Source organism: Cherax quadricarinatus, chromosome 22 (assembly GCF_038502225.1).
Source record: "Cherax quadricarinatus isolate ZL_2023a chromosome 22, ASM3850222v1, whole genome shotgun sequence".
Lineage (NCBI taxonomy): Eukaryota > Metazoa > Arthropoda > Malacostraca > Decapoda > Parastacidae > Cherax > Cherax quadricarinatus.
Genome location: NC_091313.1, coordinates 22,298,695 through 22,324,276, shown reverse-complemented (window position 1 = coordinate 22,324,276; position 25,582 = coordinate 22,298,695). Strand labels below are relative to the sequence as shown.

Sequence of the window (25,582 nt, the reverse complement as noted above, 5' to 3'; positions counted from 1 at the left end):
TTCACCCTGCCATACACTCACCCACGCTCCTCGCCATCACACTACGATACACCACTCACCACTGCCCACTCCCTCTGCTGTGCTTTCTGCTGTTTTTTGTGTGAATTCATTGCCAGAGCTGTGTATCTAAGTGCCCGAGGCCACTCGAAGCTACGTGGACCAGCATGCCACGTAGATCATGACACCACGTGGATCACGACACCACGTGGGTGTGGGCGATGTCACGTAGATCTACAAACCACGTGAGTTACCGAGCCAGATGTCCCAAGGCCTCATGCTGTGGTCTGCTGCCTGCATCACATCGACGTCACACACGATGCTGCCCGACTTCATGACGTCACGATGTCTGCTGACATCACCTCACGATGTCTGCCTGACATCACCTCAAGATGTCTGCTGACGTCACCTCTCGACATCACGCCTGACATCACATGATGTCACATCGAGTGTTTCTAGTAATTATTTTAATATTGTCGAGAAGATTGAGAGAAAATATATGTTGTGTGTTAATTAATTCCTCTCAGTCAGTGTTCTCACATTTTAGTATATGTCTTAGTGTCAGTTTTATGCACAGAAAAGCATCATTTGCTAGTTTAAGCCATGTTGTACCACGGTGTGTAAAGTTTCTGTGTGTCCAGTGAGGTCTGAGCCAGACCTGAGTAGCACCACTGTGTTAAGTCACCCGTGTGACCAGTGTGTTTGACAGCTGATGTCAAGACAGCCCCGAGTGACTGAGCCCTCTTGTACAGAAAGCTTTTATGCTCGTCGTTCGTGTTGTTCTGCAGAATCGTACCTGCTACGATTCCCATCGAGATTTGTTTCACTTCACCTCCAGACCTTCAGAGTGCAGTTATATGTAGAGAAACAAGTCTGGGGATGCTTAGACTAATCTCTGCTATAACTCCAACTGCCGAATGACACTCGCCAAGCCACAGTTAGCCCTGTCAGCAGGCGCTGTGTCAGCCTCGTGTCACAAGCTTCAGTGAGCAGCCTGCACAAAGAAGATGTCACTTTGACTGCTAGCTCTCACACTGCAGTCTGGTGTATGATGTTACGACTCCCAGATGTTTCGCCCAGTTGTCTCTGCCACGACTCGCTCCACAACTCGCTCCACGCTCGCTAGCAGTGACAGCCCAGCGACAGTACCAGTCGAGAAGTGTCCTCCTGAGTCACTTGCCAGAAGTCCTGCCCAGTTGCCGAGTTTTGTCGATGCCTCACTCGAGGGCACCAGCATGTCGTGCCCCAGGTTGAGTGAAACCTGCAGCGACTCCTACGATGACTGCTTCACCGTTCCAGAGGAGACCGTACCCTGTTACGTCACAGCTCAGCCGCAGCGATGTCTCCTGTGTTGCAGTATCTGTCCAGACGCAGGAAGGCGTGCAGTGATGCACTTCGATGCTCACTGCCTATGACCACGATGTTTAGCACACCCCACATGTTTTTTCTTCCCTCCCTGTAGGAAGTTTTTTTTCCATGTCCATATGTATATATATGTTTTTATTTTGTGTTCTGTGCCCTGTTCCTACGAGAGAGAGACCGAGTTTCTTTTACCACCAGTATTGTCGAGTCGGGATGACGCGCGGTAGGTGGCCGAGCGTATGTAGACAGCCTGTACTGTCTGCACAGACAGCCCATGCTGTCTGCCAGCTTAGTTCATATTTCGCACCACTCAGGTGCTGCCCTCTGTAGCCAGGCCTCTCAGTAGGCACGCCAGCCTGCCGGCCCATGCCTCCGCCTCACTCACACAGCGGCCTAGCAGCAAGACACAAGGCCTCCCAGCTTTCTCTCGTGGGATGGCCCTGCCTGGGCCATGGGCACAAACACACAAGCCTGTGTACCCACCACGACTTAACAATAAACAAAGAAGCCTCCGAAGACGTATCATTAACCACCCGCTTGCAGCACCTACCAAACAAGCTCGTTATAAATAGAGTTGTAGATGAGTGGAATAAATTCCCAGGTAGCATCACTGAGAACTGCCAAAACTTTTGGCAGTTATAAATATACGTTGGACAGGTGTGTGAGTTAGACCTGCTTATTATGGGCCAACAAGCTTGTTGCAATGTTCCTTCACAGATTCTTGAATATACATATAAAAAAAATATTGTACTTTTTACATTCGTGTGCTCTCAAAATCATTGCAAAAGAAATTTTCATGTGTACCCAAAGCTTAAATTAGAAATTTAGTAAATATCCAAGAAGCTTGTGTACGCACCCATAGGCCTATTAGACGGTAAGCCTCGTTGACAGTGACACGATTGGTGGCCTTTAGGCAGGCCGTGGCATTGGGCAGCTCATCTCCTAGCCACTTGAAGTATAGGTCCTGAGACACCAGACGCTCAATTCTGCAGAATGTCACTGACTTTTAAAGAACAGAAGGATGAACATAGATGACAGATGGAATTAGTACTTTAGACGCAAATACAAAGGTAAATACTGAGCATATAAAAAGCACTTTTCTAAAAAAAATATCAGTATTTAGAATATTTATTTCTACAAGTACATGTACAAGGTATACAGTCCTAGCTAACATCAATGACATACTAGTACTATACAGAAAGCCAAACCATAACACGGGCGGGGATAGAACCTGCCCGTGGTATGGTTTGTTTGCAATCGTGTCATTACGATTTCGTGAGTCGTGATACAGAAAGCCCCTTGTTACGCAGAGCATTTTGAGCAAATTAGGTCAGTTTTTGTCCCAGGATGTGACCCACATCAGTTGATTAACATCTAAGTACCTCTTTTACTGACAGGTGAACATGGACAGCAGGTGTCTTAAGGAAACACGTCCTAATGTTTCCACCCGTACCGGGGATCGACCCCAGAAACTCGTGTGTGAGCTGAGTGCGCTAGCAGTCAAGCTACGGGACACCTTAGAGATAGGATTTTTTTTTAAACTGGAGGAGGAATTGCAATAAAATTAAAAAAAAAAAAAGTTAAACGTGTAACAGAAATCTCAATGTAAAAATTTAAAAAATAAAATTATATGTATAAATAAGCACCTGGGAGAATGTTGCGTTCAGGTCCGATCCTGAGCAGGTTAGCTCCGTTTTTTTTTTTTTTTTTTTTTTTTTTTTTTTTTTTTTTTTTTTTTTGATCAAGAGCCTCTCTGCCGTGAAGCCCACTTAATAAGAGACAGTGAAAGCAAACCTCATGAAGAATATAAACTGATGCAACAGTGAGCAAAGAGGCAATATGATCTGGTAGTATTTATTAAAAATAAAACATCGCCAGGACACACAAATGTAGTAGTTTACCCGGAGTTTACCTGGAGAGAGTTCCGGGGGTCAACGCCCCCGCGGCCCGGTCTGTGACCAGGCCTCCTGGTGGATCAGAGCCTGATCAACCAGGCTGTTACTGCTGGCTGCACGCAAACCAACGTATGAGCCACAGCCCGGCTGATCAGGAACCGACTTTAGGTGCTTGTCCAGTGCCAGCTTGAAGACTGCCAGGGGTCTGCTGGTAATCCCCCTTATGTATGCTGGGAGGCAGTTGAACAGTCTCGGGCCCCTGACACTTATTGTATGGTCTCTTAACGTGCTAGTGACACCCCTGCTTTTCATTGGGGGGATGCTGCATCGTCTGCCAAGTCTTTTGCTTTCGTAGTGAGTGATTTTCGTGTGCAAGTTCGGTACTAGTCCCTCTAGGATTTTCCAGGTGTATATAATCATGTATCTCTCCCGCCTGCGTTCCAGGGAATACAGGTTCAGGAACCTCAAGCACTCCCAGTAATTGAGGTGTTTTATCTCCGTTATGCGTGCCGTGAAGGTTCTATGTACATTTTCTAGGTCAGCAATTTCACCTGCCTTGAAAGGTGCTGTTAGTGTGCAGCAATATTCCAGCCTAGATAGAACAAGTGACCTGAAGAGTGTCATCATGGGCTTGGCATCCCTAGTTTTGAAGGTTCTCATTATCCATCCTGTCATTTTTCTAGAAGATGCGATTGATACAATGTTATGGTCCTTGAAGGCGAGATCCTCCGACATGATCACTCCCAGGTCTTTGACGTTGGTGTTACGCTCTATTTTGTGGCCAGAATTTGTTTTGTACTCTGATGAAGATTTAATTTCCTCGTGTTTACCATATCTGAGTAATTGAAATTTCTCATCGTTGAACTTCATATTGTTTTCTGCAGCCCACTGAAAGATTTGGTTGATGTCCGCCTGGAGCCTTGCAGTGTCTGCAATGGAAGACACTGTCATGCAGATTCGGGTGTCATCTGCAAAGGAAGACACGGTGCTGTGGTTGACATCCTTGTCTATGTCAGATATGAGGATGAGGAACAAGATGGGAGCGAGTACTGTGCCTTGTGGAACAGAGCTTTTCACCGTGGCTGCCTCGGATTTTACTCTGTTGACTACTACTCTCTGTGTTCTGTTAGTGAGGAAATTATAGATCCATCGACCGACTTTTCCTGTTATTCCTTTAGCACGCATTTTGTGCGCTATTACGCCATGGTCACACTTGTCGAAGGCTTTTGCAAAGTCTGTATATATTACATCTGCATTCTTTTTGTCTTCTAGTGCATCAAGGACCTTGTCGTAGTGATCCAATAGTAGTAGTAATAGTAGTAGTAGTAGTAGTAATAAATTCAATGTATACGGGCAAATATCGGAAAACCCTTCATGAAAAATAAGTGAGGAAAATGAACACAATGGAAATACCTGAGCACATATCTTGAGTTTGCAAACGTCTTTGGAGGAGATAACGGATAAACAAATGTATTATAATGTGACGATAATTTATACCATTTATTCCTATCGGAGGAGCTAGTGTTTTTAAACTTACTAAGCAAAATTGGATACATCAGTAGTGACAACAAAAGTTCACGATGTTTTCCTGTCGCATTCCGATCGCACAGGATAGATATAATGTTGAATTGGGTCAGTTCTATCTGGTTGACCTCAGTAGGGTAATTTTAACACCCCCTACCCTGCAGCGCTGTATGACCCTAGTGGGTTTAGCGCTTGGTTTTGATTATAATAATTCAGTAGGGTAATGTTATCGTTAAGGAAGTTTTAAAATATACGGGAAGAGGCATGGATATATACGAAAAGACTTATCTCTCAGCATCTTTATATACTTGTAGAGTTTATTCCCGGTTTTAGGGATTAAAGTGTACTTATGACCAGGTGGAACGTGGCCTAAATGACCCTTAAACTATGTATGGAAAAACGCAAAATTATTTACAGGAAGAATGTAATTTACAATACAATGGCTGGGACAACACGCAGTACCATGGCTGGGACAACACGCAGTACCATGGCTGGGACAACACGCAGTACCATGGCTGGGACAACACGCAGTACCATGGCTGGGACAACACGCAGTACCATGGCTGGGACAACACGCTGTACCATGGCTGGGACAACACGCTGTACCATGGCTGGGACAACACGCTGTACCATGGCTGGGACAACACGCTGTACCATGGCTGGGACAACACGCAGTACCATGGTTGGGACAACACGCTGTACCATGGCTGGGACAACACGCTGTACCATGGCTGGGACAACACGCTGTACCATGGCTGGGACAACACGCTGTACCATGGCTGGGACAACACGCTGTACCATGGCTGGGACAACACGCTGTACCATGGCTGGGACAACACGCTGTACCATGGCTGGGACAACATGCTGTACCATGGCTGGGACAACACGCAGTACCATGGTTGGGACAACACGCTGTACCATGGCTGGGACAACACGCAGTACCATGGCTGGGACAACATCCTGTACCATGGCTGGGACAACACGCAGTACCATGGTTGGGACAACACGCAGTACCATGGTTGGGACAACACGCAGTACCATGGCTGGGACAACACGCAGTACCATGGTTGGGACAACACGCAGTACCATGGTTGGGACAACACGCTGTACCATGGCTGGGACAACACGCTGTACCATGGCTGGGACAACATCCTGTACCATGGCTGGGACAACACGCAGTACCATGGTTGGGACAACACGCTGTACCATGGCTGGGACAACACGCTGTACCATGGCTGGGACAACACGCAGTACCGTGGCTGGGACAACACGCAGTACCGTGGCTGGGACAACACGCAGTACCGTGGCTGGGACAACACGCAGTACCGTGGCTGGGACAACTCCCACCTACCTCGGTGGGAGACGGCTGGTCTGTGATTGTTTTGCATATACTATAGTATATATGTCGTGTCGAATAGGTAAAATTTGCGATTTTGGCTTAAATAGCAACGCTCTTCTTGCCGACCCCTCAAGGAAGGTTCCTTGATGTTGGCGAGGGGCTCTTGATTTAGGGAATTGGATCTGTGCTCCAGGTCCCCGAATTAAGCCTGAATGCCTTCCACATCCCCCCCCAGGCGCTGTATAATCCTCCGGGTTTAGCGCTTCCCCCTTGATTATAGTAATAATCTTCTTGCCGAATAAGGTAAGCTAAAATTTATGTATGCAATAATTTCGCAAAAATCACCGAGCCTAATGATAAAAATATATTTCATCGTATTCGTTTATTGTTAAATTAGTGTAAAAATTATCTAAAATATATTTAGTTGGATTAGGCTAAATTAAATTGCGTTTGTTATAATAAGGTTAAGGAAGTTTTCCAAGGTTCTCTTGGTACAAAATTATTATTTTTTATATTTACATAAATGAAAAAATATATCTTTAAATGTAAAAGAGAAAATTTTAGAAAGGACTTAATTTTAAATGAGTTCTTGCTAACTGATCAGTTTTCTCAGTGAGGTCACGTGGTGACACTAGCCAGCTAGCTTCTCTTTTTTCATTGTTAAGATCGCCTGTCTGCGATTCTAGATTAATATTTCTATGAATATTATTATACTCGGAGAAGCTCGGGAATAGGAGGTAATCAGATATGATCCAAGGAAAGAGAAGGTAGCTTTAATTCCTTGGAGCAACTGCCCTTCCCCATCATGAAGGCAACACCTTCTTTGGAAGATAAGACGACTCGAGGCTCAAGAAAGACCCCGTTGGAAAACAAGACAAGAAGAGATACCGTAACTGCCTATTAATAACCTAAAGTGAAATATACAGAAAAAAAATCAGAACGAACACCAGGTAGAATAAAAATCCATAAAAGCTATTTGAAAAGGATGAAGGGCAAAATATTTTTTTTACAACTTGAGCGATGGAAGGAAGGAATTCCGTGAAGAGGCAAAGTGTGTGCTACACCCACTGGAAATTTAGAATATATATATATATATATATATATATATATATATATATATATATATATATATATAACATATAATATATATATATATATATATATATATATATATATATATGTCGTGCCGAATATGTAAAACTGGTCAATTAGCAAGAACTCATTTAAAATTAAGTCCTTTCTGAAATTTTCTCTTATACGTTTAAAGATACATTTTTTTCATTAATGTTAATGTAAAAATTTATAATTTTGCACCAAAAGAATCTTAGAAAACTTACCTAACCTTATTATAACAAGAGCAATTTATTTTAGCCTAACCCAACTAAATATATTTTAGATTTGTTTACAATAATTTAATACTAAACAAACAGAGTGAAATATATTTTTTTCGTTAGGTTCAGAAAGATTTTGGCGAAATTATTGCATAAACAAATTTTCACTTGTCCTATATGGCAAGATGAGCGTTGCTATTTAAGCCAAGATCGCAAGTTCTGCCTATTCGGCACGACAAATATATATATATATATATATATATATATATATATATATATATATATATATATATATATATATATATATATATATATATATATATATATATATATAATCAGTTTATAAAAGAAGACGGGAAATCACAAAGAAAAGCTCCACACCTGTAACGCATAAAAAACAATCTTAGGACCTATGCATAATAAACATATTAAACTCAAACTAAGACCTATGCACTGGGTTATCATTTCGTACCCTGCGTTGATTTTAGGCATAAGTTGGGATCCCTTCCGACCGATCATACCGAAAATGAGTGGCCAGTATTGTTCCTTGCCAATGTAGAAGTCACAGCGTCCTGTTGAAAAAAAAAGACATGCCAAACTTTGGATTATAAAGAATACCTAAAAAACTATTTCTTGAGATATTTTAAGAAGTATTTGTTGAAATAACCAAATTATTGTTAGTATAATATTATAAATGTTATACAATACTGACCAGGTGATAGGCAAGACGAGCCTGGTCCATGGCTGGGCTCCGGGAGTAGAAAAACTCTCGGAACTCATCAAAGGTATAACACTATGAATCTTTATAGACGAAACGTTTCGCCTGAGCTGTAGGCTTTATCAGTCGACCACAGAGATGAATCACACTCTGGAGATATCAACGTTGGTGGAAGAGGAAGCTGGAGATGAAGTTTGATGTAATCAGTCCGTCACCCTAGGTACAAGATCAGTCGTTATGCACGTAGAGTGATGGACTGATTGCATCAAACGACCTCTCCGCTCCGTCTACTTCGTCTTCCACCAGTGCTGACGTCTCCAAAATTGTGATTAGTTTCTGTATTCGACTACGCTGCAGGCTTCGTTTCGTCAGAAGAGATTGTTAGTATTAATCAAGTGATTTACTTAATAACTATTGTTAGTCCCTCTCAGCAGAGGGAATGTAAGGATTGTGAACCCCCCCCCCCCCATCTACTTTCCTCAGATTTTCGCATATATCATACTACAAGGCATTCGTCATAAATTCATGAACGTAGACACAATTCACATTCTTTACCAGACGTTATTTATATTATGGCAGTTTTATCTCAGTCATTTTAGCATATGGGATAAAGAATTTCCTTTTGATTTTTAGCGAAGTATTGAACCCTTGTGGGACAATAGGGATCAGGCTGCCTACCGTACTTGGTGAAGTCATCAGAGTAGACCTTCCTGCAGGTGGTGTCCTCCACCAGGAGAGCATAGCGCTTGTTACGAACTTCATTGTATGCTGCGCTGTACAGCTGCGACGCTGGCAGAAAGTGCGCCCGGCCCGTCAGGCGGGTGTCGGCCAGGTCCTTATAAATCCCTTGCTGTACCGTCTGCCGGAACAGATCCCAAGTTTTATCTGGCAGAATGCATCACTGGCTTGCATATGTTTGATATGAGGAAGTTTGAAAATTTAGAGTGCTGGAACGAGTAAGTCATTAGCAGCTCCTGTCATTAAAAGGACGCAGATGAGGAGGTACTTGTGCCTCCTCCCATGGGAGACTTAGGTCTCAGACACTCCCTAAAGGCCGGGCCACCACTTGGACAAGGCCCGGGCCGGGAGAATACCGGCTAATATTTAACTAACTAAAAGGACGCACGCACGCACACGCACACGCACACACACACACACACACACACACACACACACACACACAGGAGCTGTGAATCGACCCCTGCAACCACAAATAGGTGAGAACACGGATGATGTGAAGTTAATGAGGAGAATTAATTCGGATGCGGATCAGACAGAACTACAAAGGGACCTGGATACGCTGCAAGTCTGGTCCAGTAACTGGCTCCTGGAATTTAACCAAACCAAATGTAAAGTCATGAAGATCATAGAAGGGCAAAGAAGACCGCAGACAGAGTACATCAACCAGAGGCGCACATCAACTAGATAACTGCTGCAGAATATGGGCGCCTGGCAAACCTAAGAACAGCGTTCCGATACCTCAGTAAGGAATCGTTCAAGACTCTGTACACCGTGTACGTCAGGCCCATATTGGAGTATGCAGCGCCAGTTTGGAACCCACACCTGGTCAAGCACGTCAGGAAATTAGAGAAAGTGCAAAGGTTTGCAACAAGACTAGTCCAGGAGCTAAGAGGCATGTCCTACGAGGAGAGGTTAAAGGAAATCGGCCTGGCGACACTGGAGGACAAGAGAGATAGGGATGATATGATAACGACATATACAATACTGCGAGAAATTGACGTGGACAAAGACAGGATGTTCCAGAGATGGGACACAGAGATAAGGGGTCACAATTGGAAGTTGAAGACTCGGACGAGTCAGAGGGATGTTATGAAGTATTTTTTCATCCATAGAGCTCTCAGGAAGTGGAATAGTCTGGAAAGTGACGTATTGGAGGCAGGATCCATACATACTTGGAGTTTACCTGGAGAGAGTTCCGGGGGTCAACGCCCCCGCGGCCCGGTCTGTGACCAGGCCTCCTGGTGGATCAGAGCCTGATCAACCAGGCTGTTACTGCTGGCTGCACGCAAACCAACGTACGAGCCAGCCACAGCCCGGCTGATCAGGAACCGACTTTAGGTGCTTGTCCAGTGCCAGCTTGAAGACTGCCAGGGGTCTGTTGGTAATCCCCCTTATGTATGCTGGGAGGCAGTTTAACAGTCTCGGGCCCCTGACACTTATTGTATGGTCTCTTAACGTGCTAGTGACACCCCTGCTTTTCATTGGGGGGATGCTGCATCGTCTGCCAAGTCTTTTGCTTTCGTAGTGAGTGATTTTCGTGTGCAAGTTCGGTACCAGTAATTGAGGTGTTTTATCTCCGTTATGCGTGCCGTGAAGGTTCTCTGTACATTTTCTAGGTCAGCAATTTCACCTGCCTTGAAAGGTGCTGTTAGTGTGCAGCAATATTCCAGCCTAGATAGAACAAGTGACCTGAAGAGTGTCATCATGGGCTTGGCATCCCTCGTTTTGAAGGTTCTCATTATCCATCCTGTCATTTTTCTAGCAGATGCGATCGATACAATGTTATGGTCCTTGAAGGTGAGATCCTCCGACATGATCACTCCCAGGTCTTTGATGTTGGTGTTTCGCTCTATTTTGTGGCCAGAATTTGTTTTGTACTCTGATGAAGATTTAATTTCCTCGTGTTTACCATATCTGAGTAATTGAAATTTCTCATCGTTGAACTTCATATTGTTTTCTGCAGCCCACTGAAAGATTTGGTTGATGTCCGCCTGGAGCCTTGCAGTGTCTGCAATGGAAGACACTGTCATGCAGATTCGGGTGTCATCTGCAAAGGAAGACACGGTGCTGTGGCTGACATCCTTGTCTATGTCAGATATGAGGATGAGGAACAAGATGGGAGAGAGTACTGTGCCTTGTGGAACAGAGCTTTTCACCGTGCCTGCCTTGGACTTTACTCTGTTGACTACTACTCTCTGTGTTCTGTTAGTCAGGAAATTATAGATCCATCGACCCACTTTTCCTGTTATTCCTTTAGCACGCATTTTGTGCGCTATTACGCCATGGTCACACTTGTCGAAGGCTTTTGCAAAGTCTGTATATATTACATCTGCATTCTTTTTGTCTTCTAGTGCATCTAGGACCTTGTCGTAGTGATCCAATAGTTGAGAGACAGGAGCGACCTGTTCTAAACCCATGTTGCCCTGGGTTGTGTAACTGATGGGTTTCTAGATGGGTGGTGATCTTTCTTCTTAGGACTCTTTCAAAGATTTTTATGATACGGGATGTTAGTGCTATCGGTCTGTAGCTCTTTGCTGTTGCTTTACTGCCCCCTTTGTGGAGTGGGGCTATGTCTGTTGTTTTTAGTAACTGTGGGACGACCCCCGTGTCCATGCTCCCTCTCCATAGGATGGTAAAGGCTCGTGATAGGGGCTTCTTGCAGTTCTTGATGAACACGGAGTTCCATGAGTCTGGCCCTGGGGCAGAGTGCATGGGCATGTCATTTATCGCCTGTTCGAAGTCATTTGGCGTCAGGATAACATCAGATAGGCTTGTGTTAACCAAATTCTGTGGCTCTCTCATAAAAAATTAATTTTGATCTTCGACTCTCAGTCTGGTTAGTGGCTTGCTAAAAACTGAGTCATATTGGGACTTGAGTAGCTCACTCATTTCCTTGCTGTCATCTGTGTAGGACCCATCTTGTCTAAGTAAGGGCCCAATACTGGACGTTGTTCTCGACTTTGATTTAGCATAGGAGAAGAAATACTTTGGGTTTCTTTCGATTTCATTTATGGCTTTTAGTTCTTCCCGCGATTCCTGACTCCTATAAGATTCCTTTAGCTTAAGTTTGATGTTTGCTATTTCTCTGACCAGTGTCTCCCTACGCATTTCAGATAGATTGACCTCTTTTAGCCGCTCTGTTATTCTTTTCTGTCGCCTGTAAAGAGAGCGCCTGTCTCTTTCTATTTTACATCTACTCCTCCTTTTTCTTAGAGGAATAAGTCTTGTGCATACATCGAGTGCCACCAAGTTAATCTGTTCTAGGCATAAGTTGGGGTCTGTGTTGCTTAGTATATCTTCCCAGCTTATATCGGTTAGGACTTGGTTTACTTGGTCCCACTTTATGTTTTTGTTATTGAAGTTGAATTTGGTGAATGCTCCCTCGTGACTAATCTCATTTTGTCGGTCTGGGGCTCTGCGCATACATGTCTGAACCTCAATTATGTTGTGATCTGAGTATATTGTTTTTGATATGGTGACATTTCTCATCAGATCATCATTGTTAGTGAAGATGAGGTCTAGTGTATTCTCCATTCTAGTAGGCTCTATTATTTGCTGGTTTAAATTGAATTTTGTGCAGAGATTTAAAAGCTCGTGTGAGTGAGTTTTCATCAGAGCTGCCTCCTGGTGTTATTACTGCAACAATATTATTTGCTATATTCCTCCATTTTAGGTGCCTTAAGTTGAAATCCCCCAGGAGCAAGATGTTGGGTGCAGGAGCTGGAAGATTTTCCAGACAGTGGTCAATTTTTAACAGCTGTTCCTGGAATTGTTGGAATGTTGCATCTGGAGGCTTGTAGACTACCACAATGACTAAGTTTTGGTTCTCGACCTTTACTGCTAAAACTTCCACTACATCATTTGAGGCATTAAGCAGTTCTGTGCAAACAAGTGACTCTGCAATGTACAGGCCAACCCCCCCCCCCCCCTTTTGCCTGTTCACTCTGTCACATCTGTATAGGTTGTAACCTGGGATCCATATTTCGTTGTCTAAGTGATCCTTTATGTGGGTCTCAGTGAAAGCCGCGAACATTGCCTTTGCCTCTGCAAGCAGTCCACGGATGAAAGGTATTTTGTTGTTTGTTGCTGGCTTTAGACCCTGTATATTTGCAAAGAAGAATGTCATCGGACTGGTGGTATTGTTGGTACTGGGGGGGGATTTTTTTTCCGGCATTAGTATCTGTATTTGTTGGTTTGGAGTGGAGGCCATCGACTGTGGTTCCACTCCAGGAATGACTGGATTTGGTGTACAATTTCTGCCATTTCCTGCCAGTTTTTTTTCCTTCCTGGCACTAAAAAACCTCTCCCTCTTGAGTGGCTGTGGCTACCCAGGTTTTCCCATGGCCTGGATGGTTTGTATCTTTTTGTCCCCTTTAGATGGTGTGCCTGGCAATTTAAGTTATAGCACAGTCTTTCCTGTACTGAAGAGGTACACATTTCAGGGTGAAAAAGTTTACAGGAAAGGAGTTTGCATTTTCCTGTTGTCATATGGGCACGGCATTTTCTAGGGTGGTCATAGTTGCACGTCCCATCTGTTTTTCCAGATTTCCCATGTCTGCAGATACCAAGTGCATAGTATGTGCACAGACTTGGTTTCCGTTTGCCTTGGGTTTCTGTGACTGTATTCCCTGTTGGTGCATGTTTACCTGTCTTATTCCTATCTTCCCTAGCACCAACAGTGGAGCTCCCACCAGTTGTTTTTGGTAATATATCCTCACTATTGCTAGTGGAGTCCTCTTGTTTGCTATTTCCTGTTGTATTTCTTGTTTGCAATATTGGTTTTATCTTATCTTTGACTACACTTGTTTCCCCACTACGGCTCCTGTCCCCTATGAGGTCATTTATATGCATTCCTTCCTGCGTATAATTCCCAACTACCTGGACAAAATCTCCAACTTCACCATTACTGTCTCCCAGGACAGCACCTCCAGCTTCACCATTACTGTCTCCCAGGACAGCATCTCCAACTCCACCATTACTGTCTCCCAGGACAGCATCTCCAGCTTCACCATTACTGTCTCCCAGGACAGCACCTCCAGCTTCACCATTTCTGTCTCCCAGGACAGCACCTCCAGCTTCACCATTACTGTCTCCCAGGACAGCACCTCCAGCTTCACCATTACTGTCTCCCAGGACAGCACCTCCAGCTTCACCTTTACTGTCTCCCAGGACAGCACTATCAGCCCCACATTTACTGACTACCAGGACATCACCTCCAGCCTTACAGTTTCTGACTACATGGCCAGTATCAAGGGCAGTACCATTCAGCCCAGACTTTTTATGTTCCCATCTGTTGTAGAAAGCTTCCAGGTTGTCTATGAAAGTAGCTTTGATGTTATCCTCTTTTAATACCCTTGTGATTTTAGTCCACAGATTTATCTCCTTTGGGCATACCCAAAAACACTTCCCTGTTTTAATACTGCTTGTAGCTAGTTCTTGGATATCTGCACAAGGGGCGTGACACCAATTTCCACAAAAATGACAATTTATCCATGTGGAAGCCCGTTTGTTTGATTTATTGCAGACTACACACAGCTTCATAATGATTTGAATGGTTGATTTACTGTAATTCTACTAGCAACCTCTTGAATACTCTATTAATAACCTCTTTAAGTAAAGCTCTAGCTATCTGTATTTCTATTTCTAACTGTACTTTTATATCAGGACAGCTTACCGGAGTACGCTCCTGGAGTTTGTTTTACATTTATTGTTTGTGTTTATAAGGGCGCCTACAACCCCATCCGTTTACAGTCTGCTTTATTGTCCAACGAATCCGTTTGAAACCGGCCAAGGGTTCGACCAGTCGAGGGTTCGGTCCAGTCGAGGGTTCGGAGCCAGTCTGATCTGATCAGTGGGTCACTTATTTAAAACATACTGGTCGGTGATTTGGGCTAACACATGAAGGATCTACTGGAAAATTCTACCCTAGTAATATGTTATTTGATTGATACAAAAGTATAACTTGCGTGTTGAAGAAACCGGTGACTGCTGGCAACTCCTACAGTGACGAACGGTCGAGCCTCAACCCTTGTTTATCAATCGCTGTATCTAGCTTTTCTAGTTTTTCTTTTTGACCTCCACCACAATAAATGCTATATTATCACTATAGTTGACTGGTGGAAATTTTGGAGGAGGGACGCTTTTTCTGTAGTAATAATTGCTTCTCGTTGTGTATATTGCGACCACTGGTAACTACAGGTTATATGAAATTCACAGTAACGTCTGGTATTTCAAGAAAAAGAAACTAATGAAAGTCACTCCACTCCACTAAGTACCATTTTAATACTGGTTAGTTGCTACTACAGCACTGCATTCTGCTATTCACTGGTATCACTAGATTATATGCGAGTACACTAGCAGGCCATGAAGATTATTAAAAACAGCTGACCTGTGGTAAGTTTCTGGCGACTTCTGGCACCTGCCTCTATAGGCTTATCACTTCATTTACAAATTCACCTGTTTTCAAATGATACTTTAGCCTTTATCATCTATATACTAGGGAGCCACTGTAGTATACACTATAACACTATGCATACACAATGCTATCAGGGAGACTTTCTTTCCTCTGACAAGAAAAGTTCAATTATTATTTTTTCACACGGCACCCAGGCCTATGATTCCCCTCTGGTAGTAAACTCTGCTAGGTAGTGTACACTAATTCTCCTTTTTTGACTCAGTATATAATGTTTTCCGCCCAAGATTGGTTCCAGGCGCTAGAGGGATGTATCGTATAGGATTGATGACACAAATTAAAGTTGTAGCACGTAAGAGCGACCGTGAAAACACGAGAAAACCCGGAGCACAACGAGGCACGATGACACGCACACGAGGTATGATAAAGCTCATGGAGCGAGAGGACCTAGTAGCGACCAGTGAAGAGGCGGGGCCAAGAGCTGTGAATCGACCCCTGCAGCCACAATTAGGCGAGTACACACACACACACACACACACACACACACACACACACACACACACACACACATACAAGTTTAAATTAACAATGAAAAAGAAAGGCCCACACATTTATAAGCTAACTATAAAGCAATATATATACTCGAACTGTTAAAATATCTAGAATCAATTAAAAAAAAGCATTAAAATAATTATCTAATACTCCTCACGTTTCAACCCTCTACCTAGAAAACCAACTAACAACATTCAGCTGCTAGTTCATAAATGAATGCGCACTGAATCCTGTCTGATGAATGGTTTTTAATTAATCGTAGCAGAAAATAATCTTGTGCCAGAAATAATGAAGAGAAAAACTACCGGAAAGTTGCATGAGTAAGAAATAAAGAGGAAAAGAACTTGTGTTTGAGAAAGCAGAGCATCAGTAAGATTAATCAACAGCAGACGCACCGACATGTGTTCGACGAGGGCGGTGGCCTTCTCGAAGATTAGGTTGAGCTTGTTGTCTTCGACGACCTCCTTGAGGGAGTTGTACTTGGCGGGAACCGTCCTGACGGCGAGAAGCGAAGTAAGGGCTGAGCTGTAGGACCTAGCTACAATCAGAGACACCATGCACCATGTCACCACCACCACACGCTCACCACCTCGCTGCACCACCCACGTGTATGCTGCAGGCGAATAGGTCAGTACCATTAAGGGAGTACAAAAATGTGTACAAATAAGTGAAAACAATTAGGAAGCACATGGCAAGAATAGCCGAGTACAGTTAGTCGAGTACAACAGGATGAGTACAACTAGATGAGTGCAAGTAGACAAGTACAACTAGATGTGCATAACTAGGCAAATACAACTAGACGAGTACTCACGTTCACCTAGAAGGGCGCTGTATACTGTCCACAAGTGAGACATAAGCAGATGATATCCCGCACCTGATTTCTCCGCGTCGTTACCCAGATGATGGTAAGCCAGACTGACGCAGTAGAGAGTCGCCCCCACCACGCCCACACACGCGACCAGCCCTCCCCACACTGACGACCTGCACCCACATAGCAATCTCTCAGAATCATACTGTCAGCGCATGGTGGGTATTTTTTTTTTTTTCAATGGGTCATGTGGCTAAACTTCGGTAACGAGCCATAACATAATAGTCCAGGAAGAATCGAAACTTAACAAGTTCCATTTTCAAAATTCAAGCTAAGTGTGAATTGTTCAAGCCTAGGTATTGTGATTTTTGCTCTCCGACAATAACATCAAAATTACAGCAGAGCGAAGGATCGCCGGGCATTCCTAGAACTTGCTCTAAATAATTCGTTCCTAAGATGCATGTTATATTATAAAACGTTATTCCTGTGTAAAAATTCTGACATGTGTTGAGTATTTTTGATTCGACATACTTCAGAACACTATTAATGGCTTAGAAAACCGACAAGTGGAAGAATAAAACATGTGGAACACTTGGGTATCGTTACTGTTTAGTTTAATATCCTTATTATGCGTTTCGTCAACCAGTGGCTTTGTCAGTTCAATACAGAGAAAAACGGCGGAAGATGTGATGAGGGAATTTGAGGATCAGTTTACAAAAAAAAAATGCAAAATTTGCTGCACTCAGATAATGGTAACTTGCAAAAGAAATGATATCTGCATATAACAGAGACTGAAATTGCAAAGGTAGTAAGTTGTATACAGAAACATGGAAGGATGGAGCTGATATTGCCAACACCAGGTTAACTGAGGTTTTAATGTGCTGGCCGTAATGTGTTGCTTTTATAGCAGTTTTGTTCACTCCCAGGATGAGTCGTGTAGGAAACTAGCCTTGATTAGGAAATAACCTTGATTGGGAAGTAACTAGCCCTGACTGAGAGGTAACTAGCTTTGATTAGGAAGTAACTAACCTTGATCGAGAGGTAACTAGCCTTGACTGAGAGGTAATTAGTTTTGATTAGGAAGTGCCCAACAAACTCCCCTTGAGGAAAAATATAAAAAAAATATTCCCTAATAAATCCTCCAAATGTTCTAGATTACACAAACTGACCTGAAATACTCTGACCTGAAAGCACTAACCTGAAAGGTCCGAGGAAGCCAAGAGGATTGGGTTCTGCACGGGGCCGTTGGACCAAGATACGGTAGTAGTCTATAAGGATGGGCGAGGAGAAGTCGACGACCCGTGACCTCGAGTACGTCAACCCGAAGGGACCCAGGGCTAAGTCAGCCTCCTGCCGGAATTTATTTTCACTGCATAGGGGCATATTTTGTTCAGATATACAGTATACAGACTGAGTAGGTCTCATTCATTTCGAATGATTACTTACATTCAAAATGCCCAGAACCCACCCTTGGAGGTGGCTGCTCATCGAGTTCCTCGCCGGAATTATGAGAAACAGCGTTCCTTCAATACATGTTGTGGTGACGTTTGCAATTAATAGTATTGACTCATAACTCACTCCTTGCTTTAGTACTTTCTTTAAGATAAGATTTCGTTCTGATTTTTAACCCCTGAGGGTTAGCCACCCAGGATAACCCAAGAACGTCAGTGCGTCATCGAGGACTGTCTAACTTATTTCCATTGGGGTCCTCAAATCTTGTCCCCCAGGATGCGACCCACACCAGTCGACTAACACCCAGGTACGTATTTGCTGCTAGGTGAACAGGACAATAGGTTTAAGGAAACGTGTCGAAATGTTTCCACCCGCCGGGAATCGAACCCTGGCCCTCCGTGTGTGAAGCGGGAGCTTTAGCCACCAGGCTTTGGCAATTAAAACATAACCCGTCAGTTTCGCTCTATACAGAGCTCGCCGAAGACAGACTTGCCCTCTACAGAGCGAAACGTTGTCACAATAAAGACTTACAGCGTACCTGAATTTTCATTACAGTTGACAGTACTTAAAGTCAATAAGAAAATGAATACTACGCTCGTTGGTGGATGCCGGTTGCCTCTTGAAATATACTAAATGTGCTTTTTGGTAAACTCCGGAAAGAATTCTGAAGACGAAATCGATGTTTGCAATAGAAAAAATGATCTCTGGTGCCATTTAATTCACCAGATGAAGAGTAGTCACAGCAAAGAGGAAAAACAGAGCTATATGCGCGTATTCATTATAAAACTTGTTGCTGATGGCATTTGTTTTGTTGCCTTCAAAAAATAAATTTCAGCCGCTCTTCTCAAGTTCCAAGATGAATATTTAGGTAGCTTTATTTGCCGAAACGACAAAGATACAGATAATAAAGTGTTGCCCGTGCATCTTACTCATCAACTTGTTATTGTATACATTAAAAGTCTACTCTCAAGATCACCTAGCCTTCTACCTAGTGTGGCGAGGTACTAACGTTCCTTTTTACCATGCCGATCATGCCGCTCCAGTCTCCTCCTGACGTAGGAATACCCCAGGCTCCGTCGGGAGGCCGCACCAAAGTGTATCTGTAAGAGGGATCAAATTATACACAACCTATTGTCATAGATGTTCCCGTACGCGCATTGTACTCTTATTAATACACAGTGTTCATTTCTTTGGATAATATTTTTATTTATTGCTTACTATTGCCACCAAGGGAAGACCACAGAGCACCCAACAATAATCACCTGAAGTTGAGAGTGTGGGCCAGAGACTGGAGGAGGTTGGCCATAGGTCCACTGATAATGACGTTCCCTGGACTCTCCTCTCTCACGCCTATGTGAGGTACCCACTCCTCCACCGCCACTCGCAGCGTTACAGCCTCCTCCAACCTGCCTCACACAATATATAAGAACATAAGAACGAAGAAACACTGCAGAAGGCCTACTGGCCCATGCGAGGCAGGTCCAAGTCTCCTACCGGCTTAAGCCAATGCACCCAACCTAGTCAGGTCAGGTCACATTGACTTAAGGGAGGAACACGGCAACCGACCTGGTAGCACAAGCTATCAGGTCTAACTCACACCCACCCACATCTACTCATGTATTTATCCAACCTATTTTTAAAGCTACACAACGTTCTGGCCTCTATAACGGTACTTGGGAGTTTGTTCCACTCATCCACAACTCTATTACCAAACCAGTACTTTCCTATATCCTTCCTGAATCTGAATTTTTCCAACTTAAAACCATTGCTGCGAGTCCTGTCTAGGCTAGATATTTTCAGCACACTATTTACATCCCCTTTATTTATTCCTGTCTTCCATTTATACACCTCAATCATATCCCCCCTAATTCTACGTCTTTCTAGAGAGTGCAGTTTCAGGGCCCTTAGTCTATCCTCATAGGGAAGGTTTCTGATACATGGGATCAACTTTGTCATCCTCCTTTGTACATTTTCCAGAGAATTTATATCCATTCTGTAATACGGTGACCAAAACTGTGCAGCATAATCTAAATGAGGCCTAACCAAGGATGTATAGAGTTGAAGAACAACCTGAGGACTCCTATTATTTATGCTTCTTGATATGAAGCCAAGGATTCTATTAGCTTTATTGCGAACACTTATGCACTGTTGTCTTGGTTTCAGATTACTGCTAACCAGAACTCCTAAATCTTTTTCGCAATCCATAATATTAAGATCTACATTATTTAGTTTATATGTGGCATGGTTATTGTCCTGTCCAACATTTAGAACTTTGCATTTGTCTATATTAAACTGCATCTGCCACTTCTCCGACCACTGCATCAGTCTATTCAAATCTTCCTGGAGTGCTCGAATGTCCTCGTCAGAATGAATTCGACGGCCTATTTTGGTGTCATCGGCAAACTTGCCGATGTCGCTCTTTATGCCCTCATCTATGTCGTTTATGTAGATTGTGAACAGCAGGGGACCCAACACTGACCCCTGTGGAACACCGCTCGTGACGCTTCCCCACTCTGATTTCTCCCCATTTATGCAAACTCTCTGCTGCCTATTTGTCAACCATGCCTCTATCCAGGAAAAAATTTCTCCTCCTATTCCATATGCTTTAATTTTCCTCAATAGTCTCTGATGTGGGACCCTGTCAAAAGCCTTACTGAAGTCCATATACACAATATCATATTCATTACCATGATCTACCTCCTCAAATACCTTAGTGAAAAAAGTTAATAAATTCGTAAGGCAGGAACGCCCCTTTGTAAAACCATGCTGAGATTCGTTGATTAATTTATGCTTTTCAAGGTGGCTACGAACTGCCTCGTCAATTATTGATTCCATAAATTTTCCCACTATGGAGGTTAGGCTTATTGGTCTATAGTTCGAAGCTAAGGACCTGTCACCTGTTTTGAAAATAGGTATCACATTTGCCATTTTCCACTTATCTGGCACCATGCCAGTTTGTAGTGATATGTTGAAAAGATTAGCCAAAGGTGTGCTAAGCTCCTCTTTACATTCCTTTAGAACCCTTGCATACAGTTCATCTGGGCCTGGGGATTTGTTAGGTTTTAATTTATCTATTTGCCTAAGGACCATGTCACTTGTGACCCTAATCGTGCACAGTTTATCGTCCTGTTCTACATAATTTATCATTACTGGAATATCGCTGGTATCCTCCTGTGTAAAAACTGAGAGGAAGTATGTATTAAAAATTCTACACATTTCCTTATCACTGTCAGTGAGCTGACCCGAGGAACTTTTGAGTGGGCCTATCTTGTCCCTGATCTTACTTCTGTATACCTGAAAGAATCCTTTTGGGTTAGTCTTCGATTCTCTTGCAACTTTAACCTCATAATCTCTTTTTGCTTTTCTAATTCCCTTTTTTATTTCTCTCTCTAACTGAATATATCGATTTCTTAATTGCCCCTCTCCTCTTTTGATTTGCCTATATATGCCTCTCTTTTGACCAATCAGATATTTTAATCTATTGTTCATCCATTTAGGATCATTTTTGTTTGATCTGATTTCCCTATTTGGAACATAATTTGACTGAGCAGCTAGAACTATGCCCTGGAAAGCATCATATCGGCAACCATCACCACCTACCTGACCCTTAGTCAGGTCATTCCAGTTCAGCCCACCTAAGTAATTTTTCAGTCCTATGAAATCAGCCAAGCGAAAGTCAGGGACGGAGACTTGATTGCCATTATTAGGGGAATTCCATGATATATTAAAACAGTGATTTGTGATCACTTTCCCCAAGCTCATCATTAACCTCAAGATTATTAATTAGTGTTTCCCTACTGGCAAGAACCAAGTCAAGGAGGTTATTTCCCCTAGTTGGCTCTGTCACAAACTGTTTTAAAAAACAATCCTGGATCGTATCAAGAAAGTCACCTGACTCTAAATTTCCTGTCAAATTGCTCCAGTCAATCTGTCTATAGTTGAAATCTCCCATTAGCACAACATTTTCGTATGTAGATGCCTTACGAATTTCGTCCCATAGAAGTTTACTGCACTCCCTATCAAGATTTGGGGCCCTGTAAATCACACCCAAAATTAGTTTTTCTCGGCCCTCGAGAAGCTGTAACCAAACAGATTCAGTGGCTGACGCTTCTAATTTAATATCTTGTCTAACACAACAATTTAAATTGTCTCTGACGTACATCGCTACTCCACCACCTTTCCTGTTGACCCTGTCAGTGTGGAATAATTTATAGCCTAGTATGTGACATTCAGAGGGCATCTCTCTATCTTTCAGATTGAGCCAGGTCTCTGTTATAGCAATAATATCTATGTTTCCTGCACTTGCAATTAATCTTAGCTCATCTATCTTATTTCTTACACTCCTGCTATTAGTATAGTAAACCTTAAGGGAGCTAGTCCCTTGCTGCCCTCTGCTGTCCCCCTTTGTTTGCTGACCTGATCTATTGTCTTTATTTATAACTTCATGCTGAATGCCTTTTATACATTTACTGTTTCCAACCCTAGTGTTGCAACCTGCTTGTTTCCCACACACACCCATACCTCTATCTTCCATCAGTTTAAAATCATAGGCATTTCACCAATGGCCTTCTCAATCGAGTCTGCAAGTGCTACCACCCCAGCCCCAGAGAGATGTACCCCATCCCTTGCATACGTATCATGTTTGCCATAAAAGTTGTTCCAGTTGTCAATGAATGGGATTGCAAGTTCCTTGCAGTATCTGTCTAGCCAGCAATTTACACCAAGTGCCCTAGACAACCATTCATTTCCTACTCCCCTTCTAGGCAAGATGCTACATATGATTGGGATCCCTCCCTTAGACTTAATGATATCTATAGCTGACCTGTACTTATCTAGCAGCTCTTCTCTCCTACCCTTCCCAATATCATTTCCACCAGCATTGAGACAGATAATGGGCTTGTTCCCATTACCTGACATGATATTATCCAGCCTGTTGTCAGTGTCCCCAACACCAGCTCCAGGGAAACACACTCTATCTCTCATCTTCTTATTCCTATTACAAAAAGCACGGTCAATATATCTTACCTGAGAGTCACCAACCACAAGAATGCGCTTACCTCCATTAGCAGGGGCAGTAGTACCCTTACCTTCACTGGCCACTGAAGTCCATTCATCCTGAAGATTATTATTATTATTATAATCAAAAAGAAGCGCTAAGCCACAAGGACTATACAGCGCTGCAGGGCAGGAAGGAAGCGAGGGCATCAGGTGGCAAAAGGGAGATGAATGAGTAATAGGTTACGGATAACAGCGGGGCAGTGGATGGTGAAAGGGTAAAGGGCAGCAAGAGACTGAACTAGAAAGGGCTGAGGGGAGTGCGAAAAGTATCATCAGAGTTTGTGGAGTAAATCAGTCGTTGTCAAGAAGTCAATGAGAGAGTCAGGATTAAAGGAGGGTCCATCAGCAAGGAGGGAAGGTAAAGAGAGAGTAGTAGAACGAAGACGACGTTGGAGGTAAATTCTGCGTGCTCGTTGATAGAGAGGGCAGTCTAACAGAATGTGGCTAATCGATACTGGAACTTGACACTGCTCACAGAGAGGAGCAGGGTGCCTTTCCATGAGATACCCATGAGTAAGACGAGTGTGGCCAATGCGAAGGCGGGAGAGAGTGGTCTCCCAACCTCGGCACTGATGACAAGAAGACGGCCAGTAACCTATGCTCGGTTTAATAGAATGAAGTTTGTTACCGAGCAGAGTTGACCAACGTTGTTGCCAACGGGTGCGAAGGTGGGTAGCTATTGTAGCAAAATAGTCAAGAAATGGGACACCTCGATAGGAAATTGGTAGGTCATGTACTGCTGACCGCGCAGCAGTGTCTGCTTGTTCATTGCCCTGTATGTCGACATGACCAGGGACCCAACAAAAAACAATATCTTTATGTTTGGTAGAGATACGGCGTAGCCAAAGTTGGATACGGAGAACTAGGGGATGAGATGTATCAAATTTTCGTATAGCCTGTAGAGCACTAAGGGAGTCTGAGACTACTACAAATGATGACATAGGCATAGATGCGATACGAATAAGTGCTGCAAGAATGGCATACAGTTCAGCAGTAAAAATGCTAGCTGAAGATAGTAAATGTCCCCGCACGACGCTGTCCGGAAACACTGCTGCGAATCCGACGCCGTCTGAAGACTTAGAGCCATCTGTGTACACAGCAGTGGCATGAGAATGGGAATGGAAGTGATCAAGAAAAAGAGAGCGGGAAGCCACCGTAGGCAGTTGAGCTTTCGAGCAAGGGAGTGAGAAAGAACAGACCCGAACAGCTGGAACTTCCCAGGGGGGTAGGGAAAAGTGAGATGCTACATGAACATATAAAGGTGGTAACTGAAGGGAAGACAAGAGTGAATGTAGGCGAAGAGAAAAGGGACGGAGCAAACAGGGGCGGCGAACGAATAAAGAATGTCTACTAATATCGGTGACGATTCTATAAATGGAAGGATTGTGTAGATCGTGAGAGCGTACATAGTAGCGAAGGCAATGGGCATCACGGCGATCAGACAAGGATGGAACATTCGCTTCTGCATAGAGGCTCTCAACAGGGGAAGAGCGAAAAGCACCAAGGCACAAACGTAAACCTTGGTGATGGATAGAGTTAAGGCTAGAGAGAGTAGCAGGAGAGGCCGCGGAATAAATCTGGTCACCATAATCGAGTTTCGATAAAACGAGGGCTGAATGTAGGCGAAGCAGAGTTCGACGATCAGCTCCCCAGGAAAGATGAGCAAGGGTTTTAAGAAGGTTTAGCCGGCTGTGACAAATTGCCTTCAGAGAGGTTATGTGAGGTTTCCAGGATAACCGACGGTCAAAGAGAAGGCCTAGAAACCTGACTGTATCACGTTCGGGGATACGGGAGCCATAGAGGTACAAAGGATGATCGGAGATAACAGAGCGTCTAGTGAAAGTAATTTGGTGAGTTTTGGTACTTGAAAATTTAAACCCATGCATGGTGGCCCAAGTGGAAACACGGTCGACCGCATGCTGGAGAGAAACTGCAATAAGATGACAGTCAGCGCCTGCACAAGCAATAGCGAAGTCATCAACATAGAGTGATGACCAAACATTGGGTGGAAGAACAGAGGCCAAATCATTTATAGCAAGGAGAAAAAGTGTTGTGCTTAGAACACATCCCTGAGGGACACCTTCAGCTTGGACGAAGTCCGGGGAAAGAACATTATTGACTCGAACACGGAAATGTCTGTCAGTTAAAAAGTTCTTAAGGAAGGATGGTAGATTGCCTCGGAGGCCTAAGGAATGGGCCTGGGCCAAAATATTATACCTCCAAGTTGTGTCATATGCCTTCTCAAGGTCAAAAAATATGGCAATAACTGAGTGATTATTCGCAAAGGCATTACGAACATACGTATCCAAGCGAAGTAAGGGGTCTATGGTAGAACGACCCTTACGAAAGCCATATTGACTAGCGGAGAGACTGTTGTGTGTCTCTAAATACCA

At 43.5% G+C, this 25,582-nt stretch overlaps 1 protein-coding gene across 3 annotated transcripts in view; it reads right to left on the bottom strand.

Annotated features, from left to right (window-relative positions):
• Nucleotides 1–25,582, bottom strand: part of LOC128689741 (glutamate receptor-like) — a 111,929-nt gene that overhangs the window by 22,011 nt on the left and 64,336 nt on the right. For 2 of the 3 annotated variants that reach the window (XM_053778158.2, XM_053778156.2), the window contains exons 4-11: nt 19,394–19,537; nt 19,141–19,231; nt 17,878–18,029; nt 16,683–16,852; nt 16,267–16,484; nt 8,845–9,025; nt 7,921–8,020; nt 2,216–2,345 (exon numbers count right to left, since the gene is read on the bottom strand). In XM_053778158.2, coding sequence (XP_053634133.1) covers nt 2,216–2,345; nt 7,921–8,020; nt 8,845–9,025; nt 16,267–16,484; nt 16,683–16,852; nt 17,878–18,029; nt 19,141–19,231; nt 19,394–19,537 — 1,186 coding nt within the window. The remainder of the gene's footprint in view (nt 1–2,215; nt 2,346–7,920; nt 8,021–8,844; nt 9,026–16,266; nt 16,485–16,682; nt 16,853–17,877; nt 18,030–19,140; nt 19,232–19,393; nt 19,538–25,582) is intronic. The other variant, XM_053778159.2, reaches the window with a different exon arrangement.